The sequence below is a fragment of the Cyprinodon variegatus genome, unplaced genomic scaffold (assembly GCF_000732505.1).
Source record: "Cyprinodon variegatus isolate N-32 unplaced genomic scaffold, C_variegatus-1.0 Scaffold543, whole genome shotgun sequence".
NCBI lineage: Eukaryota > Metazoa > Chordata > Actinopteri > Cyprinodontiformes > Cyprinodontidae > Cyprinodon > Cyprinodon variegatus.
Genome location: NW_015150996.1, coordinates 57,509 through 79,327, shown reverse-complemented (window position 1 = coordinate 79,327; position 21,819 = coordinate 57,509). Strand labels below are relative to the sequence as shown.

Below are 21,819 nucleotides of genomic sequence, written 5' to 3'. Positions count from 1 at the left end.
GGATATTGAAGGTTAACGCTGAGGCAGGAACTGAACTGGATAGAAACAATACCTCAAGAGAACTAATAACCTGGAGACAAGAGAACAGGGTCAAAGGAACACTATGAGACAATAAGAGGCAGAGGAGCAAGTGTTTAAACCTTTGGCCATTAGGTGCTGGCCGGAAGGCTTCTTGCGCTTCTCTGTGATGAGCGTGATGAAAAACACCTGCAGCTGCCACCAGACTGAAGGAACCATGCTGGAGATAGATCTCCAGATGCCGACAGTAACAACAGATCCTCGCCTTGTTCATATCACACCCAGTGCTGTATCTGGTGTTTGTCACAACGCTCTATTATCCATGATGGCGATGACTAGCACACTATGCAAAGCAGAGAGTAAGGGGTAATGATTAACGGTACCAACGTGTTACAATAAAGTAACACATTGGTACCATCGCTGAAGTATAAGCAGTACTATTTAATCTGACATGTATACTGTGGTAGCTAAAGATAAGCATATGGGCTTTCTATATGGAAGTGAACATCTAACTACCTAGAAATAAGCACCTGTAGTTGTTTGTGAGAGTCTACTTTTGCATGTAAAGTTTATCCAAAGAAAAAATGTTCAATAGTGGTCGTGAAGAGCTGAAGACACACCCCCTCCAGATCACTGACGCAAGCGCCGGGGGCCCAAGAGCAGAGGCGCCCAGGAGGTGCCAACAAGGGAAAGCTGCGTCTGTATGAACTAAAGTGGATCTTTTTTTAAGAGCTTTTTTCAGGCTTTACCAAAAATCTAGGGTCTCTTGAAGGTTTTTTTTATAAGGAACAACTTACAGTAGTTACCATTCAATTTTCCCCACTTTCTTTGATGGGTCCTTGGCTGTTCCCCTACAATTCCTTTTTAAAAATTAATCTTTGTACTAAAACATTCTTCCTGTTATGATTTATGGACATTAAGATCTAAAGAGAAGCATCATCTCCTGGTCAGACCCTGCAATTCAATGAAAGGGTGGAATCAAACAATATGCATGCCCAGGAGAAGGAGGGGTCACTTCCAGCCACTCCAGTAGCTGGAATTGACCCCTCCAGACTTACTTACTCGAATGCAATCCCTCACACTAAGCATGTTTGAAGCGAAAGTGGTGAGGAAAAACTCCCTTTTAACAGGAAGAAACCTTCAGCAGAACTGAACACAGTGTGAGTGGCCATCTGCTGACGCCGACTGGGGTTCAAGACAGAAGCAGAGATTCAAAAGGCAACTATTAAAGGCGGCCCCCTACGAGGAAACACAGCCAAGCAGACAAGCTCCGGGCCAGGATTTTTCAGTGCATATCCTGGAAAAACATCTATAAACAAAGGTGCTAATGGATGCAGCACAGCTGATATTTCTCTCCAGGATGGTGTCACAACCAAACAGGAACTGACGAGGCGAAGCTACTATGAGAAAAAACAAAGAGAGCAGAATATTAGAGATTGAACTAACAGATTCTGCAGTAAAGGAATAGAGACTGAATGAAGCAGAATGATGATATAGGGGTCCCTATGTCCTCCAGTATTCTAAGCCTATAGCAGCATAATATAGAGACAGCTCAGGATAACCTGAGGCCCTCTAACTATAAGCTTTATCAAAAAGGAAAGCTTTAAGTGTACCCTTAAGAGTAGACAAGGTGTCTGCCTCATAGACTTAAACTGGTAGTTGGTTCCTAGGAAGAGGAGCCTGATAACTATAAGATCTACCTCTCATTCTACCTTTTGAAATTGTAGGACGGTGACCTCCATCCATTCATCTATTTCCTCCCCGCTTAATCCTTGTCAGGGTTGCAGTGGGGCCGGTGCCTATCTCTGGCAGTCTACGGGCGAGAGGATGGTGACCTCATTGGCCGAAATAAAAAATTATTATAAAACCAAATCAGCAGAAATTCTAGTTTTACCTGTACAATTCAAGTAGCACCGAAAAAGTAGGCTAGAAAATTTTGATTTAATTGGGAGCTTCATGGGGGTATAGTTGACCTCTGGATGACCTAAAAAAAAATCTTTAATATCTTTGAAACAACAGGAGCAAATTTGATCTTTTGTATTTATTTATACATTTTTACAAATGACCATTTAAAATGCACAAACCTGCACTAAAGAATAACCATTCTGTCTATTAGCTGAGTTTTTTTCATGTTAGTGTATTTGAAGATGCGGTCCAGGGTGTAAAAACAGTGCACCTGAAATGCAGAGGAGTGAACTACCTACTTACGAAAATCACCGCCTTCTGTGTCAGCACACCATTCATTCAGAGTATCAATACAGTGGCTACTTGAACTTGGGGGAACCTGCAATAAGACCTTGATCCTTTGCCCAGAGGAGCTTGTAAATCTTGTTACTGCTTTCCCTTAAATTAAAAACAACCTGTCTATACGCTAGTTCTAAGTTATCCCTCATTGCTCTGTTAAGATCACCCCCAGCTCAAAGTAATGAGTGTGTTAACAGTGTGTTAACAGCTGCTATTAGTCGGGGAGGGAAATGTAGGTAAAACTGCTGTGATAAAGATTTTAGTCAGAATAATGTTTCTTTTCATTTGCAAAAAAAGAATGCTTGGCTTCTAATAGAACAAAATAGCGAACATAGTGATTGTTATGTGAAGCATGCATTTGGGATCCCTAGTGTTCACCCTCAATATCTCTTTCCTCATCTGTTTTTATTGAGTTTGGGTAGCTCTTCCGTGCAATATTGCCTCCTCTGTCATCACGCCCCGTGTGACAGGCCAGCATGGTTAACGGTGGTCTGGATCAGGGGAATCCACAGTGGATGGGACCCCTTAGTATGCTCTCTCGCATTTGATGGATGTGTTTAGGGTATCTGCTAGCCGCGAAAAGTTTCAGAGCAATAATTCTGCTTAATGACCTACTAAAAGTTTTTTGTAGGCAAGGGAGGGAGATGAGGGCATAGAGGGCAAGGACCTTCATTAGAGAAGTCTTGTAGTTATTAGGAGAAACTGAAGGCTGATTTCTTTTATTCCCTGCTTCCCTAAGCGGGAGAAAATAACTACAGGATAGACAGAGACAAACTGCCCTCTTTACAATCCATCCAGCATTGTACCTGCACCAATGAGAATGTTGGGATCATATTCACCTCCTGCCCCTTTATTCTTTAATTGTCAGCTATGGTTTTCATTTGTTCTCTCTGACTGCACTCATCCCTTTGTATAGTAGGGTCACTAACTCTAATCCTTAACCTTCATTTGTCCATAATCAAGGTTTCACATGATTAGATAAGGGGTGAAGAGGTTAGTTAAAAGAAGGTTACAAAGGAAGGAATGTTTGCAACTTTTATACATTTATTACCAACTCCAGTAGGGGCTGTATATATGTTATTTTATCAGATATTATTCGGACTGTTATATATCTTTTATGAACACACGCTCTACTGCCAGTGTGTTAGAACAACATATGATAGTGTGAATCAAGCTAAATCATGGTCTAACAAATAACTGCACATACAGTGCCTTGTGAAAGTATTTAGCCCCCTCGAACTTGTTGAACTTTTGCCACATTTAAGGCTTCAAACATAAAGATATAAAATTTTATTTTTTTGTGAAGCATCAACAACAAGTGGGACAAAATCATGAAGTGGAAAAAAAAATATTGGATTTTAAAATGACATCGGGTGTGCAAAATTATTCAGCCCCCTCAAGTTAATACTTTTTAACACTGCCTTTTGCTGCAATTACAGTTGAAAGTCGTTTGGGGTGTGCCTTGGTAAGTCTATCAGTTTTGTACATCGAGAGACTGAAATGTTTGCCCATTCTTCTTGCAAAACAGCTGCAGCTCAATGAGGTTGGATGAAGAGCAGCAGTTTTTAGTTCTTTCCACAGTTTTTTAATTAGACTGGACTTTGACTTGGCCATTCTAATACCAGGATATGTTTGTTTGTGAACCAATCCCTTGTAGATTCTGCTTAATGTTTTGGATCATTGTCTTGTTGGAAGATAAATCTCGTTCCCAGTCTCAGGTCTTTTGCAGACTCCAACAGGTTTTCTTCCAAAATGCTCCTGAATTCAATCTTTCCATCAATTTCCACCATCTTCCCTGTCCCTGCTGAAGAAAAGCAGGCCCAAACCACGATGCTGCACCACCATGTTTGACAGTGGGTATGGTGTCTTCAGGGTGATGAGCTGTGTTGCTTTTATGCCAAACATAACATTTTGCATTGTTGAAAGTTTAATTTTAGTTTTATCTGACCAGAGCACATCCTTCCACATGTTTGCTGTGTCTCCCACCTCCACTGTACATGTCTGCAGTTCTTCTAGAGTGATGATGGGCCTCTTTGCTGCATCACTGATCAGTCTTTTCCTTGGTTAAGCTGAAAGTTTAGAGGGACGGCTGGGCCTTTATAGATTTGCAGTGGTCTGATACTCCTTCCATTCAATATTATTGGTAGCTCAGTGCTCCTTTTGATGCTTAAAGCTTGGGAAATCCTTTTCTATCTAAATCCAGCCATGAACTGCTCCACAGCTGTCACCCTAACCTGCATGATGTGTTCCTGTTCTCCATAATGCTCTCTGGGCTTTAAACAGTGACTATCACAGGGCAGGTGCATTTATACATAGACTTTGATTGTACACTGTCAGATTCTATTAAAATCAGCATCAGTCATTTAGGTCAGCATTGGATCATTCACAGATCCTCACTGAACGTTTGGAGAGCGTTTGCTGCACTGAAAGTAAAGGGGCCGATTAATTTTGCACGCCTCACTCTTGAGAGCATAAACTTAGTTAAAGTTCTATCAACGGCGGTCCTTCAATGCCAATGTCCTGCAACTTTTGCATGCATCCCCACTCCAACAAACCTGAAACAAAAGGTCAAATTACCTCTTCTCTGTGAGTTTAGCAGAGGCCTTGCCATTAACCCTTTATTTATTTCATGTGTCATAGAAGGGATGAAAGATGCAGGACAGTGGCACTCGAGGACCAACGTTGCTTACCCCTGCTTTAAACAAAAACAAATGCATAAACATAAAGAGAAAAAATTTGCCTGATCACACAACAGATTTTTGTCATGTGACACATGCCAACCTTTGCTCTCTCATAGGCTGTGGTCACTGAGCATGAATATTGCATTAAATAGGGTTTGTTTGGTCCAAACTGCTTTTTTTTTCATTTGACCCATTTTGTATTCAAATACTTAAAAATAGTAATTGTTTTCAAGTGGACAATAAAGGCATGCCACTATCATTGCTCCCATTGGTCAAAAGTGACTACAAGAGGAAAAAGTACAGTCCAGATAATGGAGGGAAACTGCTATGGGGGTCCGGCATGCAGTATCTCTATTTAGCATATTTGTGCATATTTGTGCTGTTATTACCTCAGCAACTAATTCAATGAAGATTTTGAAGAAGATTTAGTTTTAAGTTTGTGACTTTGTCAGAGGATGTGTCCTACAAGGTGCAGGGGATCCATTGAATGCAGGCAAGCAGTGTTGCTAAGCAACAGGCAGCCTCACAGGTATGGTTTTTGTACTATGTTTACTACCACAGAGCAGACAATCTAAAGAGAATATGCTTTCTGCATTTAGGTCAGATCAAGGAGGATTTTTACTCATACCTAAAGTAAACAGCACCCGTTTGAAAGCGGGCCAAGTTCACCTCAAAGAGTTGATCTGGGTAACAAAGTACGCCCGTCTTTATTCACACCTGCACAAGTGGTCCAGACCGCTGGGGAGACAAAATGTGACAGATTTGGAAACCCCATAAGATTTTACAATTAATACCAAGAAGAAAAAGGAAAATTACTTTTATTTTATCCCTTTTTTGGGATAAAGTGGTAACCATTTTTTAAGACACATGGCTCTTTTAATTAAGAATAAGATAATTACAGCAGGGTTGGTTGCAATGGGTTCCTACTAGTTTTCTTCTTTAATTGTGAGCTCCAGTCTGGCTCCACCTTAATCTGTTATTTTACAGCCTCATTAGCCTTCGGCACCTTTACAAATAAACAGAGTTATGGCGGGGAGCAACCTGGTTTGTTTTTTCCCCTTAATATTCAATATCCCACTGAGCTGTACGCTGATTACCATAACATCGTTTAAAATGTCACACCTGGAAAGTGTATACCAATCGGGGAGTTCAGCATTAAAGAACACTGCAATGGGGATGTCTGTGAAGCTAATGTTGAAACAAAAAGCATAAGCTAAGGTTTACTACTTTACCATTAGATTACCTGATATTTTAAAGTCAGTTTTAGTGCCTTAACATTAGCATACAGTCTTAGAACACTAAGTGTGTTCAGCATTCTGTTTTTTTCTCCTTTCCATCCAAAATACCTCTCTAGTTTTTCTTTACCCTGTTCCCTCAACCAGGCATCTATGCTCTGGCGCTGAAAATATAAATGATTGACAATAATGTCTATACATGTTTTTTTTACTCTCTGGTCATCTCTTTAAATATTAATTTAGTTTAGTATCTAGTTATTTAGTATAATTATAAGCTAAATATTATTTGCAACCCTAGATCCAATACTTTTAATGTCATAAAATTACATTATGATTAAAGAAAGTTAGCAAATCAATGCTAATGCTCAGGGTGCTTTTCTCGATACAGACAGAAAATGAGTTTAACCATTTTGATGTAAGATCCAAGATTTGTGGTGAATGAAATAAGTAGCTGTGAACAAATAAAGCATTTTCATTCACAGCATATTAACTCATAGCATCCCCGTTGCCATAGTAACTCAGATTCATCCCCAGCACATTACATCCCTTAAGTACAAAAGATCAGGATTTTTTGAGCTTGTAACCTTGAAGATACAACTAAATAAAAAAATAAACTTTTGTGAGATATCTATCATCATGAGAAAAAAGCATATAGGTTAAAAGAAATCCACATATTGGTTTGTTATTTGGTAATTCCTTTTAAAAATACTGTTGTCTGCATGCAACATTTAGAAAAGAGTGCTTTTTAGTTAGATTAATACATTTGTTTCTCTGACTGACTACAATCAGACTCCTTTCTTTTCGATCACTGTGGATTCTTATGTCTTTTAGGTCATGAGATTGTAGAAATTAAAGTTATTCACCAAAAATTATAGAAATGCTTGTCTAGTTTTGTAGTATAACATTGTGAAGTGCAGAAAATAACAGGAATATACTTGTTCAGTATTAAGAGGATTCCTGCCAACTTTTACCCTTTGCTTTTGTTTATCATACACTACGCACAAGTTTTTAAATTGATTTTCTTTAGTATCAGCTAAATTATTTAAGGTCCAGGTTTATGTAAGCCATTATAATTTAAACTCAATTTGATAAATTGTTAAGTAAAATGATCTTCTTCCAGGCAAGAATGAGCGTCAAGCAAACACATCCACATGCATAATAAAAAGAGACATCCTGTCTTGTCATGGGTTCAAGTGCTGACCCCTTGACCTTTGCCAAATGTCCCTCCCATGTCTCTCTGTAACAACGCCCCCACCCCCGCCCTCTGATGCGTCTTATGGCAAGAGTTGAAAAATTAATATTACTTTTTATAGGTTCAGTCTGTATTTATTTTATTTCCTCTCTCCCTGTTTTTGCCTCTGCCTGTATTTTTGTATTTTTTATATGATCTCTTTAAGATCCCAAAATGTTTTTATGTTCCCCTTTTTTAAATGGAATCCCTTTTTTCTTTTTCTTTTTCTTTTCACTTTATTATATTATGTAAAACATTTTGAAAAGGAGAAGAAACAAAAAATAACATGCCAATGTTGACTACAGAAAGAGAAATTAAACAAATAAAAGCAAACTCCTATTTATTAATGTATGATAATAAATCCAGAATGGTGTCACAGCTAAACAGAACCAGACCAAATGAAGCTATTTTGATCAGAAAATTTAGAGACAACGTAAAGTTAGAGTTGGATGTAACAAATAAAGGAAAATGTGAGAATAGAAGTAAAATAGTAAATGGCCTGTATTTGTATAGCTTGACCAAACCACTTTAAAGGGCTTTCACCCATTCATTCACCCACATACTGATGGTGGCAACAGCTGCAATGGGGTTCCCTAACAGAAGCGAGGCTGCCTAATATAGGCTCCACTAGCCTGTCTCACCACCATCAGTAGGCAAGGTGGGGTGAACTGTCTTGCCTAACAGCGCAAGACACTGAAAGCCAGAGGTGGGGCTTGAACTGACGATCCTTCGGTTGGTGGCAATCCACTGTATCTGACCCTAGTGTCGCCCAGATGTGAGCAGAATAATAAAGAAAACTGGTCCTGATGTCCTCCAGCAGCCTAACCTTATAGCAGTGTAACTACAAAAACTTCATGGTAACCTGAACCACATTTATTATCAATAGTTTATTTAATTTTTTTTTAGTTTTCAAGCCTAGTCATAAGTCCTATGGCTTTCAAAAAATTCACCCACATTTCCTGCTTGAATGACGTTTAGAGTTAGCCAAAATCGTACTTTTTTTTTTTTATTAAATTTTTCTTTATTTGGGATGTCTTGCTTTAGAATGTATAGGGGTCGATGTTCTTTTTCCAGGTGGATCATCAAAATAAGTGGTCCTCCTAATTGTCAATCATTGTAGTGATATGTTTACATAAGGCCATTATACATTCTCGTCCCAAGGAAGCTATGTTTTTTGGTGCACTTTCAGGAGTGAATGAGTGGTGAGCTACTATTTCAGCCAGTCATTGAAGCTCGCCTTTAACAGGTTTGCTTGTCGTGAATACATTTTTTCTTACCGGTGGTGAGTCTGACCCAGTGGAAAGATTGCAGATCTTCTTTTGGAAAGTAAGCTTGTACAATTGAACAGCAACTTTTTAAAAAGGTGTGCACAAGGAGAAATGGGCCCGTGCATGCTCTTGCATACGTTTAATAGGTGTTCCATTTCAGGAGCATATACAGGGTTGTGCATGTGCGTTTTTTTTTTTTTTTTTTTTTTAAGTGGAGAGGGTGGTTCTTTTCAAAACTTCTGTGTAATCCTCCCCTATACCTTTAATACACACATATAATCTCTAAATATATTAGAGACACTACCTAATTTGCATAATTATAACAAAACAATCAACAGTAATAGCAATTTGTATTAGTGGTGACATTAACCAGGGATTCTTTACCAGATGGTCTGCTGTTTGAGATTCTCCTCCACCTGCCTGCAATCAAGCAGCGTAATTAATTCAAAAGCTTTTCAGTCTTGTCAACAAAAATGAGACGCTTCCTTACATCCTGTCAGGTAATCATAGTAAAGAAAAAAGACTGCTGGTGTTTGCAGAGACCCCTTGTGAGTGGCTGTAAAAAACAGTGGTGAGGTTTTTTCCTTCTCTCTATTCCCTCTAAAACAAGTGACACTAACTAATTGACTTGCAGGAAAGCTTAATAAAACTAAAAGCAGGAAGAGTAATCTAGCTGACTCATTACATAGGCTTAATCCTTTATAGTTAATTAACTTTTTTTCCCTCTGTGTCAAACAAGGGAAATTTAGAACGCTGTCAAGGGTAGTAATCCCACCTCCCTGTCTGCTAGCTTTATACAGGCACATTTTACTCTTATGATATGGATGAGCCAAATGTGTTATTCACGGTATTGAAATATTTATGCAGTCCAGGAACATGGAGTTGTTGGTGCATTCACAATTTCCTGCTGAAGCACATTTACTCCCAGCCATGTGGCTTTTGCATTTTTCAAACAGTGGCACAGTGTGTGGGTGAGCGGGTGTTCCAGTGTGGGTGGTTTTGCACTGTGCCTTTGTATGCCATGTTTTTCTGTCTGTATTTTTGATGGTTGAAAAACCCACAGATTTGATTCCAGTGAATGGGCCTCACGAAGACGGATTTGGGCTGTGTTGCATAATAATAAGTACAATCACACCTCATGTAGAAAGAGAAAAGGCAATGTTGACGAATGTAGCGAAGATGCTTACAAAAGATCTTATGAGATCGTTATTTAATTTTAGTTAAAGATAAAGAAAAAAGTATGTATAGATTGTAAGTGAGGTAATTAAACACAAGATTAAAGAAAACTGTACAAATCATCCACTCACTTATCCAATATTTCCTCTTTATTATGTGGTTTTTATTCAATTAACTTTTAATATCTTTTCATAATCTGTCCAAGTCAATGTTGGAACAGATCTGCTCACCCAGCATATTCGGAGCATCTCTATATGCCGTCAATGTGTCATGGAAAAAAATCAAATCAAAAATCAAAAAAGTCATATGCAAACCAGTGTGACCAGGGCTTTAGGCCCAATACACATGGAGATGAGGTTAGGTGTAAAAGCAAAAGTATTTTTTTCATTTCACCTGTACATCCAAATGGATTAAATCATTTTTTGAAACTTAGTTCCTAAGTAGATAAATCCTATAACAATGGTTTCATGTTTCAGTGTATAGATGTGAGCCTCCTACCCATATGACGTACATGTACTTCTTAACCTCAGGCTCAGGCTGAACGCAGTGTAGCTACGGATAAAAAAAAAACTGTTTTTTTGTGTCCCCAGGAGTTGTAAATTAAGTATAAAATCTGAGATTTAGAAAAATATGTCCTGGTTAGCATGCACAGTACTGTACTAAATGTTGCTTTTGATTTTAGTGTCAAAATATATCTACAGTGTCACATTTATTTCAAAATGCCCTTGAGTAAAATAAACATACTTGCCTGTATGTTAAACTACTTCTGCATGTTGTTAAAATGCCACCGCACAACCAAATCACACATGTGCGAAAAACTGCCCCTTCAAGAAGAGAAAGTTGCTCTCTGCACGATCGGGATCGTGGTGTGGATCTCACCGTGTGTACGATTTTCTATCCAGCAGCCAGCCTGGAGGATGCGTGTGCTCTCGAAAGCGTCCATGTCCTCGGTTTTGACTACGTCTCTGTCCTCGGTTTTATGTTTTGACAGGTTGGGTGGAGACAAACCTCTTCTGCAAGCCTCCTCCTGATTGGGCCTTGCAGATACAATCACACAGGAAATAGTGTCAGAAGCCTTTGACGGACACTTACCACTTACCCCAGGGTCTTCTCGAGTCATCGTCTACAAGCTGTCAGTCAAAGGCTTCCTGACACCACTTCTAGTGTGATCATGTCTGCAAGGCCCAATCAGGAGGCTTACAAAAGTGGTTTATCTCCACCCAACCTGTCAAAACACATTTCCTTTGCGCGAAGAGAAAATCTGTCCGAGGACAGACGCTTTCGAGAGCGCAGGCATCTTTAAGCATGGCCTCTGGATAGAAAACCATGCGCACAGTTAGATCCCTTGCACGATCCCAAGCACATTTGGGAGGAACTGTCATGCACAGAGAGAGATTTTCTCCTCTCAAAGTGGCAGTTTCTCGTGCAACTGTGATTTTGTGGCGCAATGGTAGATAAACCATGAGCACAAGTAGTTTGGCATACACGGGAGTATGTTTATTTTTCTCACAGGCATTTTGAAATAATTGTGACGCCATATATATGTTTCTACTATTCCAAGATCAATACAGAAGTCTAGAAATATGTCTGGTTTGGTTTGTTATGTGTTTCTTAGTGGCTTGGAATCATCTAAACACTTGTAATTATCCTTAATCTCTTTTCACATCATAACATTTGTTTCTGTTTTCTGCTATAGGTCATGGAACCAAAGGGGTGTTTGAACTTCTGGCAGGGTGGAGGAGAACAAGGGAAAACCTGCCATTCAAGGAGCGTGTGGCTGACGCCTTTGCAGATGTGATGGTGTGCTACACCATGACGAGCTCACTCTACATCATCACCTTTGGCATGGGAGCTAGCCCTTTCACCAACATTGAGTCTGTGAAAATCTTCTGCCAGAGCATGTGTGTTGCCATCTTGGTCAACTACTTTTATGTTTTTTCTTTTTATGGCTCTTGCTTGGTGTTTGCTGGACAGCTCGAGCAGAACCGATACCACAGTGTTTTCTGTTGTAAGATCCCGTCAGTAGAATATTTGGACCGCCAGCCGACTTGGTTTAAAACCATGATGAGTGACGGCCATGACCTGTCCACGCACCATGACAGTGTGCCATACCAAAATCACTTCATCCAGCACTTCCTACGTGAACATTACACTGAGTGGATTACCAACACATATGTGAAACCTTTTGTGGTCATTCTATATCTCATCTATGCTTCTTTTTCCTTCATGGGATGTTTACAGATCAGTGATGGGTCGAATATAGTGAACCTGCTGGCCAGTAATTCACCAAGCGTTTCGTTTGCTGCTACCCAGCAGAAGTACTTTAGTAATTACAGCCCTGTAATTGGGTTTTATATCTATGAGCCTATTGAGTATTGGAACTCCACTGTGCAGGAGCACCTAAAGACTCTAAGCCATGGCTTCAACAAGATGTCCTGGATGGACAACTTTTTCCATTACCTCCGGGTAGTGAATGTCAGTGCATCAACTAAGAGTGACTTTATCAACATCCTGAAGGGTTCTTTCTTGCGCAGTCCAGAGTACCAGCACTTTACAGAGGACATAATCTTCTCTAAAAACCGCGAAACTGACGAGTACGACATCATCGCCTCACGGATGTACTTGGTGGCACGGACCACAGAGAAGAAGAGGGAAGAGGTGGTGGAGCTCTTGGAAAAACTTCGTCCCTTGATGCTAATCAACAGCATCAAATTCATTGCCTTCAATCCCACATTTGTGTTCATGGACCGCTACAGTTCCTCTGTCATCTCACCAATCTTGACCTCAGGCTTCAGCGTACTTACCATCCTTATTCTTACATTCTTCCTAGTCATTAACCCTTTGGGAAACTTCTGGCTCATTCTCACGGTTACGTCCGTGGAGCTGGGTGTTTTGGGATTGATGACCCTCTGGAATGTTGGCATGGACAGCATCTCAATCCTGTGCCTTATTTATACACTCAACTTCGCTATGGATCACTGTGCACCACACCTGTACACTTTTGTGTTGGCCACTGAGCACACCAGGACGCAGTGCATCAAGCTGGCACTGGAGGAGCACGGGGCGGCGATCCTGCAGAACACATCCTGCTTTTTGATCGGGATCATGCCTCTGGTGTTTGTGCCTTCCAATCTGACCTACACGCTGTTCAAGTGCTCCCTACTCACGGCGGGATGCACCCTGCTGCACTGTTTCGTCATCTTGCCCGTATTCCTGACTTTCTTTCCACCATCCAAAAAGAGGCACAAGAAAAAAAAGAGGGCAAAGCGGAAAGAGCGGGAGAGGGAACGAGAGAGGGAGAGGGAAAGAGAGGAGATAGAGTGCATTGAAGTCAGGGAAAATCCTGATCATGTGACAAATGTTTGAGTAGGTTTTGACATCATGATCAGTAACTGTGGGTTATTGGTAGACTCTCAGATGCAGAAGCATCTGTTAAGATGCAGGGAGCATATAGTGTCCGTCATGAAGTGGTGGCCACCAGATAGTAGCAGCTAAGCTGACCAGGGGAGGGTGCAGCTCCACTGGTCATTCAGTCCCTAAGTCCAGACAGTCATTAGCACAAACTGGTTACTTACTGTAAGCTTTTCCCAAATTTTAGAAGTATAAAGGAATTTAGTTGCCAAAACTTGCCTGCAAAATCTTAAAATAAAATAAAAACTAAACACATACATTTACCTGTCTATTTTGATGCCAAGGGTTGTATGTTCATCTCCTTTATTAAAAGTAGATAACAAGGTGTTATCGAGTTATCTTAAAGGGTTTCACGATTAGCTGTGACAACAGACTTTATTTGAGAAACATTTATTTTCAATGTAAATCCAAAACAGAAAAATTACTGAAAGCTATTAATTTGAATGAATGTAAATAGAATATTGTCACACAGATGTCGCCATGTTGTTTACCCTGCAATGCATTTTGCATTAATGATGAATGCTAAGTCTGGCAACGCCAACTCTGTCCAGCACAAAACTATGAATGAAGAACTTCTTCAGGTTGAAATCGAGCGCATGAAAATTTATGTCGATATAAAAATCACAAGAGGTAATGAAGATGGTGAGGACGAAACAGAGGAAGATGGGAGAATTGGCCAAAGAAGATGGTATTTGTGAGGTTCCTGCTCAGAGATGCTAACTAGTGTTGCACCAATACTGATAGCAGTATAGGGCAGGGCTCCAATCCAGCACTAAAATTGTGGTATCGGTATTGGCACTGATACCATTTTGAGAGCCAAAAGTTTATTCAACTATTGTCATAAATTCCAGGTAGGCAATAAAAAGTTCTTCTGGATTCACTTTGTATTAGTCTTTTTCCTGCTTAACAAATGTAGGCAGCAGCTTGATAAAGCCATGATGGCAATTATTTTACATCCAAGGAGTATGCAGTTCTTTTTATAAACACACACATCAACTTCAAACATGGTATCGGTATGGGCCAATCTGCACAACCAGGTATTGGTATCAGGGCCAAAAAAAATGGCATTGATGCAACACTATTGCTAATCCAGATAGAGAGCTATGCTAAAAGAAGCACCAGTTATCAAAACATTTTCTCGGATATATGATGTGATTCAAGGACTAAAAGATGCTTCACTGTCATTCTAAATTGCCGTTCATTATCTTTCAATTTGATTATGATTCACGCTAGCTCCCGCTAATGGTGTTAGCTATAGCTTATATAGTAAACAGTAGATTACAGTCTTTTATCAATGGTCTGTTTCAACAGATATCTCATGTATAATGGTTCATGAATACCTTGAGGCAGTGTTGTATTGTCTAAATTTACACAAGTGAAATGCTTTACAATAAACAACAACTGTGGTAAAGTTAGCTATCCTGTATTTACTCTGTAGGTTCCAGTCCATTTAGGCCTGACTGTGTCATCAATTGCATGCATTGCAAAGGTGAAAAAATAGCGACCTCCATGGGTAAAAAATATAACTGAGGATATATAATTTTGGAAGTAAATATGAAATTATACATATTGCAAGTGGATATTTTTTAAGTTAATTGGAAAGTTACAACATATTTATGCCAACATGTTCTCCTAGTCGTGGATCCCTTTAACGGGCAGAAAGAGGGATTAAGTGAGCAGAAGTAAACAGGCAATGATGAGTCTACATGCACCTTACTTTTGCCACCGCAGTATCAGCTAAAGGAGATGAAACCAAATGATGAGAGAAAAAAAATACAGTAGGCCTGAAAGCCTACTTCATGCTTTCTGTAGCATCCAAAATAGCTCAACAGCTGAACCTAGCAGATGGCTTACACTGTGCCCATTACCAAGAACTGTCTTGCACAATGAATTGTGATGGTAGAATTGTCAAGGTATAGCAAAAACAGAAGACAGCATTTCTATTAGTTCCAGTTCGTGAAAATGCTTAAGCAGGGACCGATAATGCTACATTGAGCTTCAGAGAGTAAGATCTCGTGGGGAATGAACGTTGTGCTGCAACATTTCACAGGCAGTAAGCCTCATTCTAGCAGCATATCTATACTGCTCTGAATTGTAGAAGTTAAACCAAAATGTCAACTTATTATGCTGAAGTCTATAACTGATCAATCATTAAAGAAATTCTCACTTAGTACATGATTGTCTTTTGGTGCCCTTACAAGGTCATTGTCAGGTTCAGTTCCTATTAATAGTGCCAAATAGTGTACAGATGCTTTTGTTCTCTAGTTTTCTATTAAAACAAAGTAACTCTGGGTTTTATAATTAGCGGTGGGCAGAGATTAATTTTTCTAAATCTAGATTAATCTTACTCTAATCTTGGAATTAATCCTGATTAAAATCACTCATTGGAATTCCGCCAAAGGCATTCATAATACGTGTGTGCTACCTCCAGAATTTTAAATAACAAGTTTACTTTTTTTGTTTGCAAAATCACATGTAATATTGTCTTCTTACTTAAGATTTTGGCAAAGTTATAAATACTTTTTTGTACCACTTCCAGGGTGTCCCACTTCCAATTATAGATGTCCCTCTTTAAAAATATAGTGTCTCCAAAAATCCGACTTTGGAAGATGTGAAGATCCCAAGGTTTTTAAAAATGTATCATGACCATTTTGAAATTTTCTTCATATTTCTTATACATGGATGCCCTAAAATTGAATTTTGGTGGATAGATAAATGCCCAGAAATACTTCCCCTGTCGCAGGAGTGTGCATCTCCTCAGAGTCTTGCACATTGATGAGAAAATGGATTGACATATAAACAAAAAGGGAACTCTTAAACATATTCTTAATTTTTTTCAAAATTCTGATGTATGCATGCCCTAAAATTTAGTTCTGGTGGATAGATATATGCCCAGAAATACCTCCCCTGTCTGGGGAGCGCACATCGCCCTGAACTCTCACAGATTGATGAGAAAATGGTTTGAAATATGAATGCAAAAGAGAACTTTTAAAGATATTCTTAATGTTTTTATCAGAAATCATAAAGAATGTTGTTAATAGCAAAACCGAGACTAACCATCCAATGAGCAGAGTATATATATTCATCAGACACTGACTGTAGCACATCGACTAAAACGTGTCTCCATACAAGTGAATTTATTCAAATTCATCTGTTCACCAAAACTCTCAATTTTAGGGCATACATGCATAAGATTCCTTCATAATTCAATCTGTTTTCTCATGAGTGTGCGAGAAGGGAGGTAACACCGGCGTCTGTATAGCTGGATCCATGTCAGCACGTTACGTTCGATGTGGTAATTTCACAGTATGGCTACACTGATCTGTTTTCGCCCCTAGATATATATCCGCGCTTAACTATCATGTTGAAAGTCATCATTAGTATAGACCCAGCTCCCAACACAACTGTGAGAATAGATTAACGGCAATATTTTTTTGATTGCCCGATAAGAGTGGAGTTAACGCGCTGCGCTAACGCCGATAATGGCCCACCACTAGTTTTAATATTCATATAGAGCAACCATAAATCAGAGCTCCTTCATGGTTGAACTCAGTGTATATTGAAAATGAAGATGATTCAGGTTTCACAACAGGAAAGGAGACCAATAAATATTTATCACGATGTAGTCTGAACGAAAAAACAGTGTTTATGTGAAATCTCAGAATCTACATCCCATAATTAAAGCGTAAAAAAATTATTTTTAAATGACAAAATCTTATTTTTTTTAGTGAGTTGTTCCCTCTGAATGTCTTAGTGAGACGAGTAGTTTTTTGAAAGTTGTCGATTTTTATTAATACACAATATATTCTTTTGTTCAGAATTTTATTTTCAGATGTTGGGCTGGTTTTAGACATTTTTTATCAGGTTTTCGTTTATGGACGCTCAGTAAATTGAAAAAAATGGCTTAAAGCTGACATTATAATAGCAAATCTATCATGTCAAAAGTTAATAGTTTAGCTAATATTTTCAATTATATTATTATAAAGCAATGTTTAATATGACCTGCTTTTATTGAAACAAATTCTAAACTTATTCCCACCGCTGCTGTTAGAGTAACACACAGTAGTAAATATTACACTTATATTAATCCTTAAACAATCACTAGGTTGCGTTTAAAGCATAATCAAAAGAGTAAGAAAAAGCGTCTGCTAAATTTCTGTAGCTGTTAAGCTTATTGTCCAGGAAGTGAGCAATTGGTGGTGTTTCTGTGTGCTTTTCATTGTTAAAAATGTTTTAGTCAACCAAATTAACTTTTTTTCCCCCTAACAAAATGCATACCCAGAACTCACTAGAAAAGTACTGCAGCAGCTTGAGCTAACATAACGTTAACTGTTCAGATTTTCACAAAGCAAAATACACTGCTCAAAAAAATAGAGGGAACTTGTAAACAATGCAATATAAAGTCAATCAAATCAAACTTCTGGGAACCCAAGCTGTCCACTTAGGAAGCAGCACTGATTGACAATCAATTTCACATGTTGTGTAAATTGAATAGACAACAGGTGGAAATCATTGGCAATTAGCAAGACACACTCATTGAAGGAGAGGTTCTGGAGGTGGGGATCACAGACCACTTCTCAGTACCTATGATTACTGGCTGATGTTTTGGTCACTTTAGAATATTGGTTTTGTTGTCAAACTCGTGGTAGCATGAGACGGACTCTACAACCTATACAAGTGGCTCAGGTAGTGGGAGGGGAGTGTTGGCCTAGCGGTCAGGGCATAGAGCTTGGAATCCTGAGGTTCTAAATTCCAGCCCCACTCCCACAAACTGCATCTCTTGTTTTTTAACAAGAACCTGGGCACCACTCAATGGTAGTTCAATACTCCCCGAAGGATTAGATGCAGAGGTAATACATTTTTTTTTTCTAAATGTGAAATCAAAAAGGGTTAATTAGTGCATCTCATCCAGGATAGCACATCAATGCGAGCTGTGGCAAGAAGGTTTGCTGTCTCTTTATGCAAGGAGAAACAGGCGGAGCACTGCTAGAGCCCTGCAAATGACTTCCAACAGGCCACAAATGTACATGTGTCTGCATAACAGTTAGAAACCGATTCCATGGGGATGGTATTAGGGCCCGACGTCCACAGATGGGTTTGTGCTCACAGCTTAACACCATCCAGGATGCTTGGCAATTGCCAGAGAACACCAGAATTGGAAAATTTGCCACTGGTGCCCTGTGCTCTTTGCAGATGAAAGCAAGTTCAAACTAAGCTATTTGATACACTATTTGACAAACTTGACAGAATCTGGAGACACCATGGAGAGTGATCCACTGTCTACAACATCCTTGAGTATGACCAGTTTGGCAGTGAGCGATTAAATGTGTTTTGGGATGGCATTTCTTTGGAGTGCCACACAGTGCTCCCATGTGCTCGCCAGAGGTAGCATGACTTCCATTAGATATCAAGTGAGATCCCCATACCCTTGCAAGATTACATTCTGGTGAGTTTAACCCTGGGTTCCTCTTAATGCAGGACCATTCTAGACCTCATGTGGCTGGAGTGTGTCAGTAGTTCCTACCAGATGAAGGCATTGAAGCTATGGACTGTCCCACCCGTTTCTCAGACATTAATTCAAATGAGCACATCTGAAACATCATGTCTTGATCCATCCACTACAGTGTCCAGGAGTTAGCGGATGCTTTAGTTCAGGTCTGGGAGGAGCTCCCTCAGGAGACCATCGGCCACCTCCTGAGGAGCATGCCCAGGCCACCTACAATAGTGAGCCTAATTTTGAATTGTTTTAAGGACATTACATCACAATTAAAATTGTGTTTTTCCAATTTTTTGTATGACTCCAAATCCAGGCTTCCACTAGTTAAAACATTTGATTTCCATTCGTGAATTTTGGGTGATTTTATTTTCAGCACAGAACAAAGTATTCAATGAAAATATTTCATTCATTCAGATTAAAGTGAAATGAAGATTGAGTGTTGACTTTATTTTTTGAGCAGTGTATAAGAGTTCAATGATACTACACATGTTTGGTGTATTCTTACCGAATTAGCTCATTTACAAATGTGTGTATCAGTAGAGGAGTTACAAAGATGATAGCTCTTGTACCATTTGATAATCTTTGTTTAATTTTAATTTTGATTGATTGATTGATTTCCCCCTTGGTTTACAATTGGAAATGTGTCCAAGCTGTTTTTAAAACCAATGACAGCTTGCCCTGCTATGAAAATAAGAATTGGCATTGAAAACTAAACACTGAAAAGTCAAATATTGTAAACATTGACATGAAAAAAGCAAAGATTGCTACAGAGAAAGGAAACAAACTTACAATGTTTTGATGTATTTTTTTCCAATGAGAGATTTCTTTTATTGTCACTGCAGAGTTCTTTTAGTTATGTCAGTACAACCTGGCACTGTTTTGGTGTTGGCAGTGGCTCTAAACTGAAGGCTCTCTAAGGGGCCTTCAGTTTTTCCCAAATTTTTTGTCATCTACCTGCATTGAACTTAAGTAGGCTTCTATCAAAGCACTGTTGCCTAACCACAAGTAAGGGTATTATATTTATCATCAATAGCTGTATGAACCGACAAGTGTTCCAGTAATTTCCCACCAAGATATGGCTGAGTTACAGCATTTCTTATTATTGCATTCATAAGCCCATGCTCTTCAACAAGGACACTTGCTTCTAACTCTTAGGGAGACAGGAGCAAACAAACTCCAGGTTCCTTTTGTGCTTAATTACACAAAACGGTAGTCTTGAGAACTTTTAACACTACTTTAGCTGGTAGTTGAACTGAGCTATGAAATAGTAGTGGCAACAGTTTATACAGCCAACAAAGATACTATTTAAAATATTCCCCTTGGTTGAGGTGATCCACAGGCTTTCAAAATTTCACTGCAGGTATCTTGTAAATGAAAAGGAGTGCTGAAAAAACAGGAGGCCCCTGAAGGAGCCTTTGGTTTAACCCTTCCCCAATGCCAAAATAGTGTCAGCTTATATTGACATTGTAACTGAGGAGACTGGAGTGACCCTGAAACCATCTCTCTTTGAAAAACAAGCTGCACCACAACTTTATTTTACATAGCAAGTCTCTGTTTCTCCTACGAAAATGCAAAGTGTTACTGGTTTAGCTCCATAAAGAAGCAATTTTATGAAAATTCCAATGGGAGGAGCTGGTTTTTGCCCTCAATGTATTTGATCATGTAGTATCTTGAAAACATGTTAGTGTTTAAGTATTTATCTAAAAGTGACTTCTTCAAAACAATGGTATTCTTAATAGTGAAATCGCTAGCAGCAACTGAGTCACAATTGATTAAATAGTACACCATAAATTCTGATGAGGTTAACCTCATATTCAAAGCTGTCTAAAATGGACACTATCACCTAAGCGGGTAAATAGCTTTACATTTATCTACCATAGCTCAATAAGTATCTCTGTTGAACTTTCAGAACACACACAGTCAAGGTTACCAGCCCAGACAGATACCCATCTCACAATGACCTCTGGCGGGAAAGTCTTAGCTGGTAGTATGTAATCAAAGGATCCCATATGTGTGCAGGTATAGCTGATTACAGAGCAGTCAATATCTCATTTGAGAACTGCTGGGGTTGCACATGGTTGGCTATGATGTAAAAAAAAAATGGTCTTGTTTCTCAAAGACCTCAACTAATACCACAGTCTGACCTGTGGTCACTATCTTCATGCTGAAGCAAATTTCATGGTAAAAATAAATAGGTAGTTTCACAAAGAATAGCAAAATTTGTGTAATTAGTTACTAATTATCCGAATGTCACTGAGCCCACTGTTATGTGTACTTTGACTTGATTTAAAAAAATCCCAGACAAAAACTGAAAAAAAAAGAATTATAGTCTGCTATGAATGAACACTGTGTTAGTGGGGTTAGAAAGTAACTGTTGGTGTGAACCTCTCGCTGAAGGTGTAACTATCATCAACCAGTTATAGTCCTGCAAAGGAATTAGGCCTTTCTGTAGCCGTTTGCCACAGCAAATACAGTGAATGTCACTTACTGTAAAACCCATGTCATGTATGTATAGCGGGATGGCATGAAATGTTTGATTAATGGTACTGAAATGCAAATCTTAAATAATTTACTTCCCAAAAATGAACTGTGCTCGCATGGCATTGTGTTGTATGTATGCATGTATTTCTTTTCTGTTTTTTATTTTTATTTTTTTGTATGAAGTCTCCGTATTTTTTAGGAACTCCTTTTCATGAGCTGTAGTGACTTCTATTTGTTGTTGCAATGCATATTCTGTGACACCTCGTGCTGCAAAAGAACAAAATGAGTCATGTTCCAAAAAAAAAAAAAAAAAGCCAGAGGACATTCGAACTGTAAGATAACTGTAAATTGCTCTTTTTTAAAAAGATTTTCTATAAAAAATATAATACAGAAAGATATTTAAGGACTGAATTTTTTTTACAGGGGGTGGGGTGTGTGTGTGTGTGTGTGTGTGTGTGTGTATGGGAGGGGGGTATTACCAGTATAAAGGGAATATTACCATATTGCTAAATTCAGTTTGTTACACATCTGCATCAATGTTTTTTTGCTTTTTTGTGATGTATTTTTTATTGACTAT

At 38.9% G+C, this 21,819-nt stretch overlaps 1 protein-coding gene across 1 annotated transcript in view; it reads left to right on the top strand.

Moving 5' to 3' along the window:
• The window catches only part of ptchd4 (patched domain containing 4), a 62,069-nt gene extending 40,481 nt beyond the window's left edge, over positions 1 to 21,588 (top strand). Inside the window, exon 3 of the mRNA XM_015391472.1 lies at positions 11,550 to 21,588. Within this exon, the coding sequence (XP_015246958.1) occupies positions 11,550 to 13,219 (1,670 nt within the window). The 3' untranslated portion in view covers positions 13,220 to 21,588. The remainder of the gene's footprint in view (positions 1 to 11,549) is intronic.
• The last annotated feature ends 231 nt before the right edge of the window (positions 21,589 to 21,819 follow it).